Source organism: Cynoglossus semilaevis, chromosome 14, assembly GCF_000523025.1.
Source record: "Cynoglossus semilaevis isolate Cse_v1.0 chromosome 14, Cse_v1.0, whole genome shotgun sequence".
Lineage (NCBI taxonomy): Eukaryota > Metazoa > Chordata > Actinopteri > Pleuronectiformes > Cynoglossidae > Cynoglossus > Cynoglossus semilaevis.
The window spans coordinates 24,847,749-24,865,482 of NC_024320.1; the positions used below are offsets into that span (position 1 = coordinate 24,847,749).

The 17,734-nt window shown below is 40.0% G+C and overlaps 2 protein-coding genes across 11 annotated transcripts in view; one reads left to right on the forward strand and one right to left on the reverse strand.

Annotated features, from left to right (window-relative positions):
* ptpn13 (protein tyrosine phosphatase non-receptor type 13) overlaps positions 1 to 4,861 on the reverse strand; it is a 41,826-nt gene extending 36,965 nt beyond the window's left edge. For 3 of the 4 annotated variants that reach the window (XM_008326042.3, XM_008326041.3, XM_008326040.3), the window contains exon 1: positions 3,604 to 3,994. The gene's annotated coding sequence lies outside the window, so the exon portion shown is untranslated. Of the gene's footprint in view, positions 1 to 3,603; positions 3,995 to 4,736 lie in introns of those variants that run through there. The other variant, XM_017038882.2, reaches the window with a different exon arrangement.
* Positions 4,862 to 9,202: 4,341 nt separating this feature from the next.
* The window catches only part of mapk10 (mitogen-activated protein kinase 10), a 32,842-nt gene continuing 24,310 nt past the window's right edge, over positions 9,203 to 17,734 (forward strand). For 5 of the 7 annotated variants that reach the window (XM_017038741.2, XM_017038740.2, XM_017038738.2 and 2 more), the window contains exons 1-2: positions 9,203 to 9,489; positions 17,397 to 17,468. In XM_017038741.2, coding sequence (XP_016894230.1) covers positions 9,487 to 9,489; positions 17,397 to 17,468 — 75 coding nt within the window. In that variant the 5' untranslated portion in view covers positions 9,203 to 9,486. Of the gene's footprint in view, positions 9,490 to 17,396; positions 17,495 to 17,734 lie in introns of those variants that run through there. The other 2 variants (XM_017038745.2, XM_017038744.2) reach the window with 2 other exon arrangements.

Genomic DNA, 17,734 nt, shown 5'->3' on the forward strand with positions numbered 1-17,734 from the left:
ACACTGAGTCAATCAATCAATGAGGAACAATCACGATCCAACACACCCACCCTGATAATACGACCTGCAGGCCTTTTAAAACAGTTAGTAGCCAAGTGTACGTCATCTCTGAGAAATCACGTCTCTACAACTGTGGAACAATTTATTCCCCTTCTCCCGCTTATTCCTTTTCACAGGTTGTGGGAGACCTGAACACAATCCAAGTAGCCATTGGGTGAGGCTTAGGGGTTCATCTTTGGCAGTTTACCAGTCCATCACAAGACTAAACAGAGAGTCAAACAACCACGTTTATATTTATGGTCAATTAACAGTAAATAATTAACCTAGTCCTAAATGTTTTTGAACTATGGGAAAAAAATGTTTTTGAACTATGGGAAAAAAATGCCTACAGAAACACAAGATACAAAGTCCATAAAGAAAGGCCGCAGATCAAACCAAGCAACCCGTTACCTCGTGGCTGTGAAGCGTGTGCACCAGTCTCTACTGCAACATTGTGGCCACAATTTCCTACAGTGGTTAATTTGAATATTTGGTTGTAGAACAAAGTTAATTATTAAATAAATTCCAATAAGAAATCTCGTGTCTAGTCCGTGAGTAGGCAGACATATTTCAAGGTGGAACTTGTTCGTTGACCCTGCCTTTTAAAATAATGGGCTGGATCTCCTTGTAGTGGTGAGGGAGTTTCTTGTTTGCAGCCAATAATTGGTGGATGTTACAAGGAGGTTTTAGACCTGGGTGAACATCTTTTGGTAGATTTTTAACTCGACTGGGAGAAAAAAAATATATAATTCTGTGTTAACTGTGAGAGAGAATATAGATTCTCCCAAACTTTAGGCATGAATGTGTCATCCTTAAAACCAGTGAAGGTGAAAATTAACCAAGCGGCATACCTGACGCAACGGGGAAGAGAGTTATTGAGTAAGCATGCCACATAACTAATTGTCTATGCAGAAATGCTTGTTAACCATTCCAGTAAATGGGATGCACAGAGGGTGAAAAGAAGTGGGTTACTACCCATCTTGCTCATTACCCATGAGAATGAGGAGAGCGGCTGCTGTGAAAAAGCGATTGTTTCCTGGTCCTTGTTATTTCAACAGAGACCTACAGAGGAATGTTTTTATCTGCACTGAGGCTGCGGCCAGGCCAGCCCCTCTCTCATTGGACTATGTTCCTACTCATTATTGAGGGGGCTCAGGAAGCACTGGCCCAAAACAGCGAGGGCAGACAGCCTTCATCACTTCAGCCCTTCATTCTCATTTGGCATTTTTAAAACAGTAGGGAGGTTTGTTCCTAGGTATTCCAGTACTAAAACTCAGTATGTGAGTGCCTACATGAAGCTTATTCTGCTGCACACCAAGTACTTTTAAGTCAGTCACAAGGATTTGAAAGAAAATAATCCTGGAAACGTGATAGTGCGCTTTAGTGAAGCTTTTCCTTTCCTCCCACCTTCCTGTCTAAGATACAGCTGTAAACCCTGAAATGAATTCAGAGAAAAAAAAATCAATGACTGAGTAATAACTTGAGAAGTTTCTGCTCCTGCAGCTTTTCTCCATAACTGGTGCTAAGAAAATGAGCTGAAAAACATGTCCTGCTTTCTCCCCGTGTATTCTAAAATGGTTTGAAAACCAAAGTGCCCGAGCTTTCAAAGGCAATCACCCATTAAAAAATACATCAGATTCCACTGTAGCTTCCAAAATCATAACTCATAACATAAGTTATAAAAAAGAATTTGCTCATATCCTCCAAACATTAGAACTGTGGTCTCAGCTGGCAAAAACATTTGGAGTAGAAGCTGGTGAGGCGAGGATCCCTCTGCCAGCACAGAGGTGAAAATCTTCCTAAAGTTATCAGTGCCAGGAAACTTCTAGGACAAACTCTGAGTGAACCGCCTTTCCCAGAATCCAACTGTATCAAGCAGAATGTAAGCACACAATTCTGGTTTGAACACATGTTATCAAGGAAGGCCTGGATCACAATGTCTTTACAACCCACAAGACTGATGATGCAAGAAGGGGTGTTTTCTAAAATGGCAAACCAATTTCAAATAAAGAGCATTTATCTAATAATTCCATGAATGTAGAAAATACAATGCATTCATGCAGAAAACATGGGGCAGGGCATTGTTTTGACAGATGTGTTTCAGCTTCTTGGGATATAAATAGTGGTGGAAACGAAGGATAAAGGTGACACACCTAGAAAAAAAAAAAGGACACACCAACATTTGTTTTCATTAAGTGCACCCTTCACATAACTGAGGCCAACACTTGAAAATAATTTGACATCAATGTTACTTTTCCCACAACAGACACAACATAGGGCACAACAGAACTTATGCAGCAACTCTACATCCAAACAATAAACCACCCTGTATGTTCCGTGTCTGGAAGCAGCCAGAAAACAAAGCCATGAGACTATTCCATGATCATCAGCCCAGCTCTGGACCAACAGCCCCACTTCTCATTTTGGTCTCGACCTCATCCGCTCCATTTCTCTTAATCACAGGGTTGCTACGAGTACCGTGACAGGCAGAGCATGGTTTTGAGAAAACCTCACTCCAACCCCCCTCAGCTCTAACTCGCCTCCTGGCTTCTAAACACAGCAATCCAAACTCCATCCAATCCCACTGGCCATTTTTCCAGTGATGCTTACTCACACTGTCTTCGTCAAAGCCTTTGGATGGACATCTCGCTCAAACACACAGCATCACCACTTTCTTCTAAAGTCTTGTATCTAAATCCCTCATGACCTTTGTCCTGAACATTGCTACATTTCAATGGAAATGAAGGGGGAAGGGTGAGAATCTAACTCAGCTCTGACAAGTAGTAACAATGAATGCAAATAATAGATGCAACTTCCAAAATATATACCATGTATCATTTCAATGCCCTGGTTAGGAGATTTCAGATATTGGCAGTTTCAATTGCCTTTAAATCTCATTCTGTTAAGCAGCTTTTTGCTAAAATTAAAATTAAAGTGCAATGACAAACATTTACAGATGTACACACATTACAATGACAGCTCTCTTCGTTGGACATAATATTAACAAATCTGCATATGCAATTTGGCCAAAGTATCTTTACTACAAACAAACTTTTTTTGTTCAGGACCTTGAATGGAAAAACATATTTTGAAAAAAGCCTTTTAAATGCATGCTGTTGTAGAACGGAGGTAAAATATATAATCTTTGGAAAATGCCAGTCAGTCCACAATAATGAATCTATCTATTTATCCAAACAAATATAGTGCCAATTAGTGCCATTATATATTTTTTGTAAACCTTAAAAAAGCCATCATTTTTACAATGTTTAAAAATGCTTTTAACTTATATAAATGTGGCTCACTGCATTTTTACAATGTTTAAACATGTTTTTAACTTATATAAATGTGGCTCACTGTCATCACTCTAAAATACATAATAACAAAACTTTCGAGGCCCAGCTATGGGGCGCGGCCCGCATTTTGGAAAACATTTTATTCAGACGAAAGCAGTGGAGTCTTGGCCTCATCACCTCAGAGCTACTTTTCGCTGACAGAAACTGCTGACAACGTTAATGCCAAAGTTAGCTGTTAACCACAGCGTTTTCATTTTAAGCAGAAACTTACCGGGCTAAGATGAAGCTAAAAAAATCAGGAGAGAAAATGATGTGGCTTCTGCGACGAGGCTGCTATGAGTGTGCAGACAAACGGGAGCAGACGCCATCCCATCCACAAAGCATCTTGGGTCGTACAAGGCGTCAAGCGGCAACAGGAGCAGAAGCAACAGGTTAACGCTCCAGTAGAAGAAAATCCACTGCACTGTAGAAACTCCTCAATGCATAAACACGGCTAAAAGGAACGAAACAAAAACTTAAAATTAAAAGATGAACGTCTCCTTAAGAAGAAAAGTGATAAGCTGTACTTCACTACCGCTACTCTGCATTGAGCAGCCGTCCTACGCAATCGAGTTACCAATACTGCTGAGGCGCACAATAACTCCTCCCTTAGCCGAGCAGAGAGCGTGGGCTGGCGGGGAGTAACCGGGGAGTAACCAGACACCTTACTGTGGCTGTCCATTGGTTCTCTGTGTGTGGGGGCCTGTCGTTTCACCGTCTCTATAGTGACACACACCCACGCATATACACAGACCACATAGCTAAAGCTAAAAATAGCTAATGTTAGCCATAAGCTAGGTTTAAATGTACCCAAAACAGAGCAACGAAGCCAATGAGCCAAGAAAAGCATTTTTTTTAAATAAATAACTTCAGTCAGAAAATATAGGCAAAAATCAGTACAACACAGTAGATTATGTCCCATACTAGTCCCTAATAACTAATTTATGATAATTTACACATTAATGTTTGCAAAATATTCACTGAACGTTAGCCGTGATCCACCAACAAAGCTATCAATTAAACCCAAAACCGCTATTAAATTTTTTTAAAATTTTATTTTGATTTAATTTAAATTTTATTTGAAAGGCCTTGCTAATTATTTCAAATACTATTAAAACATCAGAAAGTAAGTTATCTCATCATTCACAAAATTCAAATGTTTGTTTAATGTTTATTTACCTATGTAGCAAAGGAAATTTATTCCAAGTAAGTTAATAAATCAAATTAGGAAAAACAATTAAACAATTACAGCTTATTTGTGCTAAATTAAATATTCCGGTTGAATTTGTGGTAGACGAATATTTATATCAATATTTATAGGTAATCATAAAAGTTTAAGTTTCATGCAACAATTTCTTTGCCTACCTGTGAATAGCTGATTTCCGATTCATTTTGCATTTTGTTTTGTCTATTGTCTCTTCCAACAACATCAAAGTTGACGCATGGATAGCTGTTAGGAAGCAATTCATTGTTGATTACTTCCTTCCTATTGTGCGCCACAAGCAGCAAGGCAGCACTATACACGGTCTGCCTTGCGCCATCTCGTGGTTTTTATCTATCATTACACGTTGGCAGACCAGTGAAAGGCGGCACGTTCTTCCATTTAGAACCTGTAAGTGCTAAAATGCTTGATTATTATCTCCTCCTGTTCACTGACACCATAACACCACTATAGGATTGACCTGATTCGACCCGAGTTTCTCTTTGGACTGTGGAAGCTGATATTCATGTTTTTCTGCATTTCAGCAGCTGATGCTGTTGTGCAATGTTTCATGAGAATACAACAAATGGAGTGCAGTATTGTAACTGGAGTTACATTTCTGAAAACAACACACCAGCGATATAAATACATATACAGTATTCTGTAATATTAGCACCATTGAATTAATAGTTATCATAGCACTCCAGAGTAGTAACTCGAAGGGAATTGAATCACTATTTATCTGGGAAAAGGAAGCAAATAACTTTGGCTGCAAATGGCATATTTAGTCATCTTGGAGCTCAGACACGTCTGTCTGCTTCTTAAGCCTGGGGTGTTGATTTTCATTATCACTTTCTGTAGGAACCAAGTGACTCGTTCTGCGATATTGCGTCTTTTTTCTATTGGTATTGTTGGCAGCCATCAGGATAATAGTTATTTCCAAATCAGGGAATCTAATAAAAATGTTGGTTACTTATTTTGGATGACCTTGATAGCTATTATTTGGAGGAAATGTTTTCATTGATGACTTTATTACAGTGTGTGTTTTTTACAGGCCCCAGGGAGTTTAGGACCCCAAGGCATTTTCCTGTCTTTGCTCAATGGTAAAGTTCACTCCCGCCGTGGCAGGATAACTCCTGCACCCTGGGAGATTCTCCGTAATCTGTCCAGCAGAAATGAATGGGGTCAATGGAATCTTGATCAGCAGTGTCTTGAGAAGCGGAAGCTAAAGGTCCTATAATTTGCAATTCCTTCTTCTGTCAGCACTAGCCTTAATACCCCTTAGTAGAGCAAGACTGAGCCCCTTGGGCAATTTGCAGTGAAGACTTGAAAGAGTGGATCTGCCTTTTCTGGCAGTCTGAGAAATGTGGGGCACCTGGCAGTGCAGGCTGAAGGCATGTGCTCTACTGACTGGTTAGCGTGGGCTCTGTATCCAGCTGGAACGCATTAAGAGGCTTCCTGAAGCTCCCTTTCGATTTCTTTCATCTTTCTCATCACCTCTGAAATGACCTGCCGGGAGTTAACTCCACATGTGCCACGTGTCGTGGAACGACCTGACGTTACTACAAGGCAAGAATAAATCCCATCTGACTAACTCTGAGGGCCATAATATAGGGGGCAGTGGTGGCTTAGTGGCTAAGGAAGCAGAGGTCCCATGGTCTGGAAGGCTTCAGGTTCGAGTCCACCAGCTGCCAAGTTACCACTGAGGTGCTCTGAGCATGGCATCGTACCCACACACACTGCTCCCCGGGTGCATAAAGCTACATAAAGCTGCTCCACTGTTCACTTTGGTGGGTTTTGGGTTAAAAGCAGAGGTCACATTTGGTTGTGTGCAGTGGTGAGCTTCACTTTCCTTCCTTTCTTTGTATAAAGTCAGATTTTCATGTACATGCTGTGTCTTGTCCAAGCAGACAATCAGGCTTCCTGTGACTCCTGTGATGAATTCTTCTAACCTGAATTGGACCTGAGGTGAACAGACTTGCAGCAGTACTTTAATGTTCAACTGCCTGGATGTAAGGCTTTATTATTAACAAAGCGGTTGTAACGATCAAAGAAAACCATTCCAACAACCACACTCTGATCAAACACTCCCTGTTCTGTTTGGTCAAAGAGTGAAGAAGGTTAGAGAATGAAACTCATTTCTGTCTGCATAACGAGGAGCAGAGAGTTTAAATGCTCTTTTTCTGTCGCCGTAAATCACAGAGGACTAAAAGTCCCACTCGCTTTAATGTGAAACTGAGGTCAGTTTAAATCACTTTTATCACATTAGTGACTCATAATTTCAGTCAGTTCCATCTCTTTGACCTCCCGTCGAGTCTAAAGAACAACAAGAGCGGTGTGTGCATTAAACAGAATGCTTGTGTATGAAAATATCAAAATATCAATGGCTTTTCTCTACATATTTTAGTCAAATATCATATTTAGCACGTCTGCACGTGAGGTTTCCTTGAGATTATTCCTTCTTTGTGGTGTTTTGAAGGATGTAATTCAACCTGCTCTTCTGCCTCATCTATGGAATAAAATGGAGTTTCTTTCAAATGTTTGTATCTGTTTAGAAAAAGAAAAAGAACAAGACAGAGCAGGGCTGTCAAACTCATTTTCACCTGAGGGGGTGGGAGGGGTGGGGGGGACATCAGCGATACAGCTCCCCTTAAAGGGCCAGTTTTAAATGGAAGACTCTGAAAACTGAAATTGATTATTATTTTTTCAAATGACCAATATTGTTCATTACTGTGAAATATAAAAGTTTAATTCATCAGATTAAGAAACTCTGCTGCATGGACTTTATTAAATGCTTTTTAGGCTCCGTGGACCGTACACAATGACTTGGCGGGACACATTTGGCCCCCGGGCCTTGAGTTTGACATAACAGATAGAGCTAGGTCAGAACCTGTTACAAAGTTTAACGGGTTACTATTCGAGTTTAGCTTACACAAGACATGGTTTTAACAGTAAAGCTGATGACAAAAATTATATTAGTGCTTATTGATATTAGTTCAAAAACCACTCATTATCATTATCACAGCCTAGTTATTCATGTAGAATATATCCACGTGTCCTTTTTTCTAATGTGCAATAATGTACATGTAATAATGTCAAACTCACTCAAACATAGTTATGTATTTGTTTCTACTCTACTCAGTAATTGGTATTCTGCCTAGTATTTTGTATACATTTGTTTGAACTTTTTTCTCCTTACTTTACTCTTTTTTTATTCTATACTTATCTCCAGGTTGAGCCCCGTACAAGAATTCCTACATGTCTGGACTGTCTGGGTTTTCTTTGGCACAAATGGCCAATAAAAAGCTCCAATTTTAAAGGTTGATGTAAAAAATTAATGTTTTGGGAAAGGTTAATTAAAAAATCAGATTAGATTTTATGTAACACAGCTCAAAGATCAATGAGGCGCCTGAGTGATGTTTCTCAGCACACTTTAGTTATAAAAGACAGACACCTATATTGTTTTTCTATTGATTATAATATCTTTGATCGATCGTTTTGAATTAAGAATCTCAAAACCACCTTATGTCTTAATAATAATAATAAAAAAGTCCAGTTCTTTTATAACCTAAAATACATGTCCGAGTGTTCTATTTCAAATTGCCTCCAGACTTCGTCATGTCCTTACTCTGAACTTTAAATACCAGATGTCATAAAAATTCAATTTTAATCTCAAAGCCTCTCCGGATGTTCATCCCTTTCGCCTTGGGTTAACTACATATTGGCTGGAGCTGTAACTCTCCAAAGGATGGAAATAATAACAGACAATGAGTAAATTAGAAATGTACATGTTGAGTAAAGATAAAACGTCACCTCTGTACTCTGTACTCTGACCTCCGCTACTAAACTTTAAACAAGTTTTACCTCCTAAGGGTTTAAGACTTAAAAAGAAAAAAATTAGATATATGTACTTACATATTTACAACACAGTGAAAATGGGAGCAAATATAAAAAGCAATGGTAATAAAATTAGCAAAAAATGTAGAAAAACATTTCTAAACAAATGATTAAAGATTATATACCAATATATACTTAGCAGCAGCATCAACATCTCAAACTAAAACACATTTTTATAGTTTAGATTTGTGTACATCCCCCACTAAATATGTTGTGTTGTATTTTCCCAGTTCACTCACAGACTGTGGAATTACTGCTACGTTATAGCACCCCCTGTAGAGGAAAAACAATAAGACAATAAAAGAAAAATGTTGTTAAATGTAAATATTTGTATTACTATTGATAAGTAAAAAAAAAAGTCAGTGTGAAATTATTATGTATGTACACAAATACTGCGTTAAAAATACTTTGGGGAGTCTAAAAATATTGTCCTGAAATGTGAACATAAAGATACACGTCTTATCACTGCGTTAACACCGAGCCTCTTCATCGGCTCTGGCGGGTCAGTGCAGGATGGGAACAATCCCTCCCAGATCCAGAGAGGGAGCCTCCATCCATATGATCTCTACCTCCCTCACCCTCTCTCCTCCCTCGTCTCCCTCCTCCTGTGTTTCTCGGGCCCTTGACGTCAAACTTGCTCCTATTGGGTTGCTATGACAACATGTCTCTCTCTCTCTCTCTCTCACCCCGCTCCCCTCCCTCTCTGTGTATCTCTCTTCCTCCCTCCCTCCCTCCCTCCCTCCGTCTCCCTCTATCTCTCTCTATGCATCACCAGCTCCACAATGGTACAGCCAGCATCTTGCAGCACAATGGTTACAAGGTGGTGAGAGCTGAAGGGGGAAACAGTGATTCAGCATCAGCAGACCTTGATTTTTTGGGGGGGATCGTCGTCACTTTCCGCATCTTTATGACCGTTTGAAAATCAAAGCCTTCAGCCATGGTTGCTCCACCGGTCTCCGTCGGGATGTTTTGAAAAAGGACTGTCACCGGGCTGCGATCGTCATCAGCTGGCACGGAATGGTAAGGCCCAGTGCGGGCTCCTGTGTTTGTGATGTGCGATGTGCGATGCTTAAAGCGGGGCTTCATCTGCCGCGGACACCGGGGTATTGATTGGAGGAGACGGTTAATGAAGTCCACTACAGCGACGGTAGAGAAACGAATACAACCGTAGACAGATTCTCCGCTGCGGATGTTTCACAATCGGGGGACATGCGTTATGGCGTTAGTCCTTCTCTCTGTCTCCCATCAAAACACGCATCCTGTGATTGGCTGGGGGTAAAAAAAAAAAAAAAAATCACAGGGCATCTTAGTTGGACTTGGAGAATAACGTCACATTAAAGACACTGGCCTTTTGTTATTCAGGGTTTTCCACGTTAGTCTCAACATTTATTCATCTTATACTTGTAGTCCTTTAGTGGAGCAGCAGCAACAGCAGCAGCATCAGTATCAGTATCATCATCAGCAGACTGTATGGACATTAGCCTGGAAGTGCAGGAGTGGTGCAAATGGATGATGCCCCCCCCACCCCCCATCCACCCTCCCTCCCTCCTTTCCCTCTCCCTCCCATCCATCCACCCCCATAAAAAGTCAGCTGCGCACCTTGTGCATTATGCAGAGCATCACTGCTTCACCGGGGACATGGGATCAGTCTGTGCTCCATCACAACAGCCTCACACAAACCTGGGAGTTGATGATTGATGCAGTGTTTACCACTGGTTCTCTGCTGCTGCTGCTTCTGATCCTGAAGCTGCTGTACAGCGGTGAACATCATCTCTGAAACACAAGTCAGTTCACGGGGAATGGGATTCCTCAACAGATCGACTTTATTTCTGGCCTTCTTCTTCTTCTTCTTCTGCATATCCATTCTACCGTGGCACCAGTAGAACTGAGGAAGACATCACAACAACAGTTCTGATCTTCGCTGACACAAACTGCTGTCTTGTTGTGTTTACTAATAATTCCTGATATTTTTGGCTTTTGTCTACACACGTTCCAACGCCCGCAGTCAGCAGCTAATTAGTTAGTGCTGTGGAGTCGGTACAGACCAGGAGGTGTCACAACAAACTGTCCCTGATCAAGTATGAAAGCAGGAAGGTTTTAGTGCCGTGTGACCTTGGCTGCTGAATTATTCACCATCAGTCGTCCACGATTGTGAAAGTGCTGCAGGGAACAGGGCTTGACGAATTAAACACAGTGTGTTTCTGCAGAGAGACTTCAAATCTGTGACGATGACATTTGACTGTCCTCGTCTGATGGCGTACAGGACACGCTCTCACATGTGAAGGTGTGATGTGCAGACCTGTCCTCCGCTTCATAACAGGCTCTGCAGGGTTACACACAGTGATCACTGATATTGATCCAGTAGGTATTTGGTAGAGATCAATAAAAAAACAATCTCCAAAACAGTCTGACGTTGTCCTGCCGCAGATGACGGCAGCGTTGTAAATCCACGAAGGTTTCGCAGACGCTGGATTATCAGTAGTCTAATCCTATGTTATGTAAAAAAAAAAAAAAAAAAGTTAAAGTAGCATTAGGACGAGGTCGTTGCTGTGTTACACACATGGGTAATATGTGAAGTGAAGGACAGCAGTTTTTAAAATTATTTTATTATTAATGATCCTAATTAGGATTTTGAGGTGTTGAAGTTTTGTCTTTATATTTCTGACATTGGTTTAAAAGAGAAACTGAAATTTGTAGCGTGTATAGTTATAAATGTTTTTATTATATTATTTTGACTATCAAATTATTAATGTGTATTTTTAATTAAATTATATTTTAGTTTATTTTCTATTATTTAAGTATATAATAATATGTAAATGTTTAACCCTTAGTTACTTACTTAATTATTTATTCATAGAGAACATACATGTTTCCAGTGTTATTGTTTAAAGTAGTGAAACACTATTGGCCAATACTGTAATTACTATCAAAATGAGAAAAGCTGTATTAGAAGTGATACTAAAGAGTATTTATTCTGCTTAGATACCGTTCTCCTATTGGTCAGTACAGGCCTGAGATTTTAACATTGATCAAACACTGTCACAGTGCTGGAGTCAAGTCTGTTGTCACTCTTACTGTGATGTGTTTCCATGAGAACGCGCTCGTCTCTTCCCATTAGTCATCTGTTTTGCTTTGAATCACTGTGTTGTCGAGAACAATAACAAGTCAAAACAGGAGATTCATTTATCTTACAGGTCTACCAACCAGTAGACTTCATATATTTTCCTAAAGCCTTTGTCCACTGTAGAGAAAAACATCCATTTACAATAGGATTTCCAATGAATACAATTGAATTAATGCTGAATTAGAGTATATTCCCTCAGTCTGATGTACGTCTTACCACTACAGAGAAACAGAGAGACAATAAAAAAATGAATTTAATCTGACATATAAAAAAAATGTTATGTCTGTGCAATGCATCTGACACTGACTGTCCAGCTTTCTTTTAAAAAAAAAAGTTATGTCTGTGCAATGCTATGCATCATCTGACACTGACTGTCCAGCTTTCTTTTGGTCACAGTTCCAAAATTAAGATATTAAATGTTGATGAAGCTCAGAGTGTGTTTGTAGCATTGGATGTTTCATAAATCAGATCAAATCTTTTTTTTATTTATCATTCTGGTTGTAATGGTTGTTTTACAGAAACTACAGTCGTAGTTTCCTGTTGTGTTCTGGTGTTCTCCTCTCTTAATCCTGAGATGTTCCAAGTTCTCTAAGAACTGCTGTAAATCAGATAAACGGGCTGGTGCCGGTGTCAGTGTCAGTGTCAGTGCCGGTGTCAGTGTCAGTGTCAGTGCTGAACATGTTGTTACCATGAAGCTCATCAGAAAACTGCAGTGGATGCTGCTCTGGATTTCCAGTAGCATGCCACTGGTTTTGCTAATTTCGAGGAGATGACGTGGGTGAGAAGTGAGTGAATGATGTTGGGTTAAAGCCAGAAGCAGCGGACGTGTGTGTTCTCGCTTAAAACAAACGTCAGTGTGTGTGTGTGTGTGTGAATTTACATCCACACTAACTGGAAGGTGAGCCGAGGAGGAAACATTGTTTTGTCGTTCTTGGACGGGCCTGCAGTTCGAAGTGTTTCCGTTCCCCTGAGCCCAGTGAAGGGAGGCTGTTTTGGGCCGCGCAGTAAAGGCCCGGCTAGCGAGGCTGCGTACTGCAGGAGAGGCTGAGGCTGCTGAACACAGGACTCCCCATGGAGCGCCCGGGGAGGGGGAGGGGAGATGGTTGCAGCGAGCCTGGGAGCAGGGAATGGTGGGAGCAAGGGAGGGACAAAAGCGAGAACGCAGGGAAGGGGAGAACGCGCGCCGACTGAAGATGGAGGGAGGACTGAAGACGTGAAGGGAGAGAACGCTGTGTCGTGTGCGTTCACCGACGTGACGTGGGGAAAATAGATGAACGTGTAGCTTTCACACATTTGACAGAGATGAGAGGACAGGGAGTGAAGACTGATGCTGGAAAAACGCACTGGTGTGAAGACGGACAGACACATTCTGTTTTGATCATTACTCAGCCAGCAGCCGCTGAACCACTGTCATCTCTGTAACAGTCGAATCCTGTAACAACAGCCAGGCTGCCTGTAATCACAGTTAACCAGAAATATACAGAGTCTTCTCAGGTAATTCAACTGTTTATATGCTCGTCACTGTTAGTTTAATGTTTCCACATGAGAAATGTTGAATAGGAAAATCAATCAAACAATTTGTTTGTACGACATATTTTACTACAAAATGTGTATTTTTGTGGATTTTAACGGTGTACCTTTAGCTTTAATTTATGTACTTTTCAGATATGGTACCACTATAGTTATCATATAATAATAGAATTATAATTTTCTCTTTAATTATGCCAGATGTCCGCCTCTGGATTACACTGTAGGATTTCTTGAAACCAAAACCATAACAGTAACTTACCTATTATTAAAATAATAAAATAAAAATCTCATTTACACTATACAAGTATAAGAGCTTGTATGTCGACCTTTGACCTCACAAGTGCTAGTTTTCACCCTGTGTGCTTTAAGTGAAAAAAAAAATCCCTAAAGTTTGAGATTGGGGGATGCGACCTGCCAAGAATCCAACATGGTGATTGGTTGTCCTCAGGACTGATGTGTCCACTGGAGCAGATTTAACAGAAAGCCCAGAATCCAAAACACACACACACACACACACACACACACACATGGAACAGTACTGCATCAGCATCAGAGAGAAATGATACACCTGTTTTCTCAAACAAATCTTTTACCAGTTTTTCTGCTTCTTCTTCTTCTTTTTTTAGTCATCCCAGTTGTTTATAAATATTTATTAGAATGTTTTCTCTGAATATTTAAGGAGTTCATTGTGCAGGAATCAAGAGATTTTCTTGGCACTTTCTCAAAGCACCACAGCCAGCCTGATGGGATTTGAACCTGTGATCTAATGACAATACTCCCAGTCTATTCAGGCCCAGCCACCACAGACCAACCAACCACTGTGTGTGAAAGAGATGTTTCATCTGGTTTTGAACTTTAACCTCGAACCTTTTGCGCCTAAGACGAAGGTGATGTAATGGGAAGGTTGAAATTATTGACCTTAACTCCATCTTTATTTTTCATCATATTTTTAAAATAGCCACAGCTTCCAAACATGTCACTCCTACACAGGTTCATTTTGTGCCATAATCCCTCGATATTTGTCCCAAAAAGTGATACGTTCAGCAGCAGGTGTTCTATTTTAAGGGTTTCCCGCCTGCTCACTTCACCCCGCTGCTGCGGCGTGAAATTGTTTTGATACAGACTCTGCAAGTTGTCCTTTACATAACTATGAATCTGTGATCGCAGCCTGGAAGATTTAAAATTCAGAAACGTGGGCACCATTCATTCAGCCGTCACTTCCCGGAGCGGGAGTTGTGCCTGTATCCACCGTGCACTCAGAACTTCATTACATTCTACATACAGTAAGTGCTGCTGCATAGTCACTGATGCAACAGCCAGTAATACACTCAGGGCAAGGTGTGTTTCTGAAAGAGGGGCAGTTTTTTCAATTTTCTGGTAAATGCTAGGATTTTTTTTGCAGGTGTTGAGAGTTGAGTTTTAAATTCTGTTTTTACTTTTATACACCAGAGACCAAAGCAAGTTATTGGTAGAAGCTGAGGAAGAGAGTAAACACTGAAGTAATGATGATAAAGACGGTCCTGTTTTCCCAGTCAAAACTAATGAAGCACTGGGAAAAATCATTGGCAAGACCTGAGAATTAGTATTACTTTTTTTTTTTGCCTTAAGTCTTTTCTTTAAGACTGGATTAACAATATTTCTGCAGTGTTACTGCCTCTCTGTAGATGGGCTTCAAATCCCCAATTAACTTTAACACTGTGATTTCTACAAAACTGCTTTTCCCAGACTAATTCCCCTTCTGTGGGATGGCTTTTTCTGTAAGTAAGTAACTGAATAATTTGTTTGGCACTGCCCTCCATTATTGCTTAGTGACCAAACTAAGGAGTGTGTCCCCGACCTTGGTAAGAAAACTTTCTATAGTCAACACCTTAGTCACCCCAGGCCCTGGGTCATATTGATCAGGTCAAGTGTAGTGTTGGCTTTAACCAAGACAGCATCTCAACCCGATCCATGATCAGCACAGATTTAAATGAATTTTTTTTTTTTATAAAGATTTTTTTTATATAAGATTTTATACATTTGTGCATTTCTTGTCAGATTTGTTTGTTATTCATTGCACAATGGAGAAATTTACACTGGTTTTAACTGACACAGGCAGCCACAGGAGGCGCTATTAGGCACAGATTTAAATGAATTTTCTTTTTTATAAAGATTTTTTTTATAAGATTTTATACATTTGTGCATTTCTTGTCAGATTTGTTTGTTATTCATTGCACAATGGAGAAATTTACACTGGTTTTAACTGACACAGGCAGCCACAGGAGGCGCTATTAGAGATGTGCGGTTCCTCTGGGAGTCGAACCCAGAACTATCTACTTGCAAGGCAAGCGTGCTACACTATGAACCCACAATTAGGACATATACGTATATATATTTTTTGAATAAACACAGATTTTGATTTGCAAGTTTTTGTGCTAATAGGGTAAAATGATTAGTCCTAAATTGATTTTAATTGAAATCCCTGCTATAAATAATTATGAAAAAATCTCCAAAAAGTTGTTATTGATTATACATTCTATTTCATCCTGTCTCCATTTTAGAGATAAATTCCTCATCACATCTAAACTGTCAACCACAACTCATATCTAATCCCACTCTTTTGAGATATGATTGTGTATGTAGCCTAGCTTAGCCTAGCCTAGCCTAGCCTAGCTTAGCCTGTAAACCTTCATCCAAACATAATCATTTTTTTCCTCCATGTGTGTTCAGCACTGCTGCCTCGTCCTTCCATTCCCAGCATCATTCTGCACTCAGAGAAGATTCAGGTGGTGTTTGTGTTTGTGTTATTACAGCGTACACTGATGGAAAGCAAATATTTTGGTCCTGGTGAGAGGTTTAATATCCTATGTACACAGATGGCTGAAGATGAAGGCACCGCAGATACAGCTGGCTAGGTGGTCTCTGTGATTCAGCATCGGTTTGTCAGATTAATAGCAAATATTGAGTTGCTTTTTTGGCAGCAGGGGTGTTTGTCCTGTCAGGCTTCACATATACACACTGTGGTATGGAACCGCGGTCGTGGTTGGAGAGTTACTGATGTGTTGTTGACGTCCTGAGTTTGCGTGTAATATTGGAACCTGTACACTCCATCATACAGACCTAGACCTGATAGTACATAAGTCAGTACTCTGGGCCAACGAAAACACATCGACAAAATCGTTAAAAACTCCTGCGGTAACTGCACTGGGGAATAAATTCCAAAACTAAATCCTGAATTAATTCTGTTTCCATTTTCACCACTTGCCAACCTTATCAGCACTTATTATTCCAGTTTGGGAAATGTGATCATTAGGACCCTGAGAGTTTAATTATCAGTCAAATAAAATCTGCTCGGAGCTCGGACGCCACTTGTGGGTGAGCGCTAGCAGCTAACTGCCTCCAGCCAAAGATGTTAATGCAGTGTAATTCCCTTATTCCACTTTTGCCTTTTTTTTAATTGAGCGGCAGGAATATATATGAATAATCTTAATTAAATCCCTGAGCTGCTTCTTCACTGTGAATTTTACCAAATTAAAATACATAAATGCCAATAGTTTAACAGCAGTGAGACTGTAAGTCCAAAGCAGCTAACAGTGGTATTGGGAGTGTGAAACACAACATATATGAGACAAAAAGTGCACAGGCAGTAGATTCACTGAATACAAATATTGTCTAAGTGAAAAGGTGTAAATGGATGAAAATGCTACTGTAGTGTAAAACACTTCACAGGGTCAACGAGGCCAAGGTCAAGTCCTTAAAGAGCCTTAAACCTCTCTAAATGCTGGTGGTTCACTCCAAATGCACTATATTCTGCGGCAGGTTGGAAACATTAAGGTGTCAGTGATTTTCACCTGCCACAGATAAACATTGCTGCTCCTGCCTTTTTCAAATTTCTGTGCCATAAAAAAAAAAAACTAAACGCCTGCCAAGAAAAGGCTCAAAGATAATGTGTCAGTGTTATTCTCAGTGACAGGGCAAAATGCCACACTATTATTGTAGGAGGAATATTTATTCATGTCTAAATCTAAAACTAAAATCATCCATATGGATGTCAAAAAGTGTTAGTGTCAGGAAGAATTAGAAGAAGAAAACATATAAGGCTTCGTTGTACGAGGGAGTCCTTGAATGCTACAGTATAGAAAACTATTGAGTTCCACAAAGGATTATCAGTATTAAGTGACATAATGTCTGCTGTTTCAAAGTACATATGTTTAGATCAACAAACAAAAACCAAGCTCCTGTACAGCACTTGTCAGTTTTCTGAGTTCCTTCCTCCCACTGTTGTGTCTTGCAGGTATTTATGAGCAGACATTTCTTATACAACTGCAGCCAACCAATCCTGGATGTGAAGATAGCCTTTTGTCAGGTGTGTGTTCCTTACAGGTAAAAAAGGTACAGTATTCACTCGCTTTCCTTCCCCCTGCATTGCTTTATATGTTGTGTTTTATATTGTTGTTTTTCGTTGTATGCAAAGTGAATATTTATTATTCAAAAGCAAAAATTTAAAAAACAAACAAACTGTTAACTGTTTAATAGAACGGTTTAAAGTACAGGTTAAACCAGGCGTGGGCAAAGTTTTTGGGCCACAATTGTCCTAAAATTGAATGGGGGGGGGGGGTTCGGGACACGACA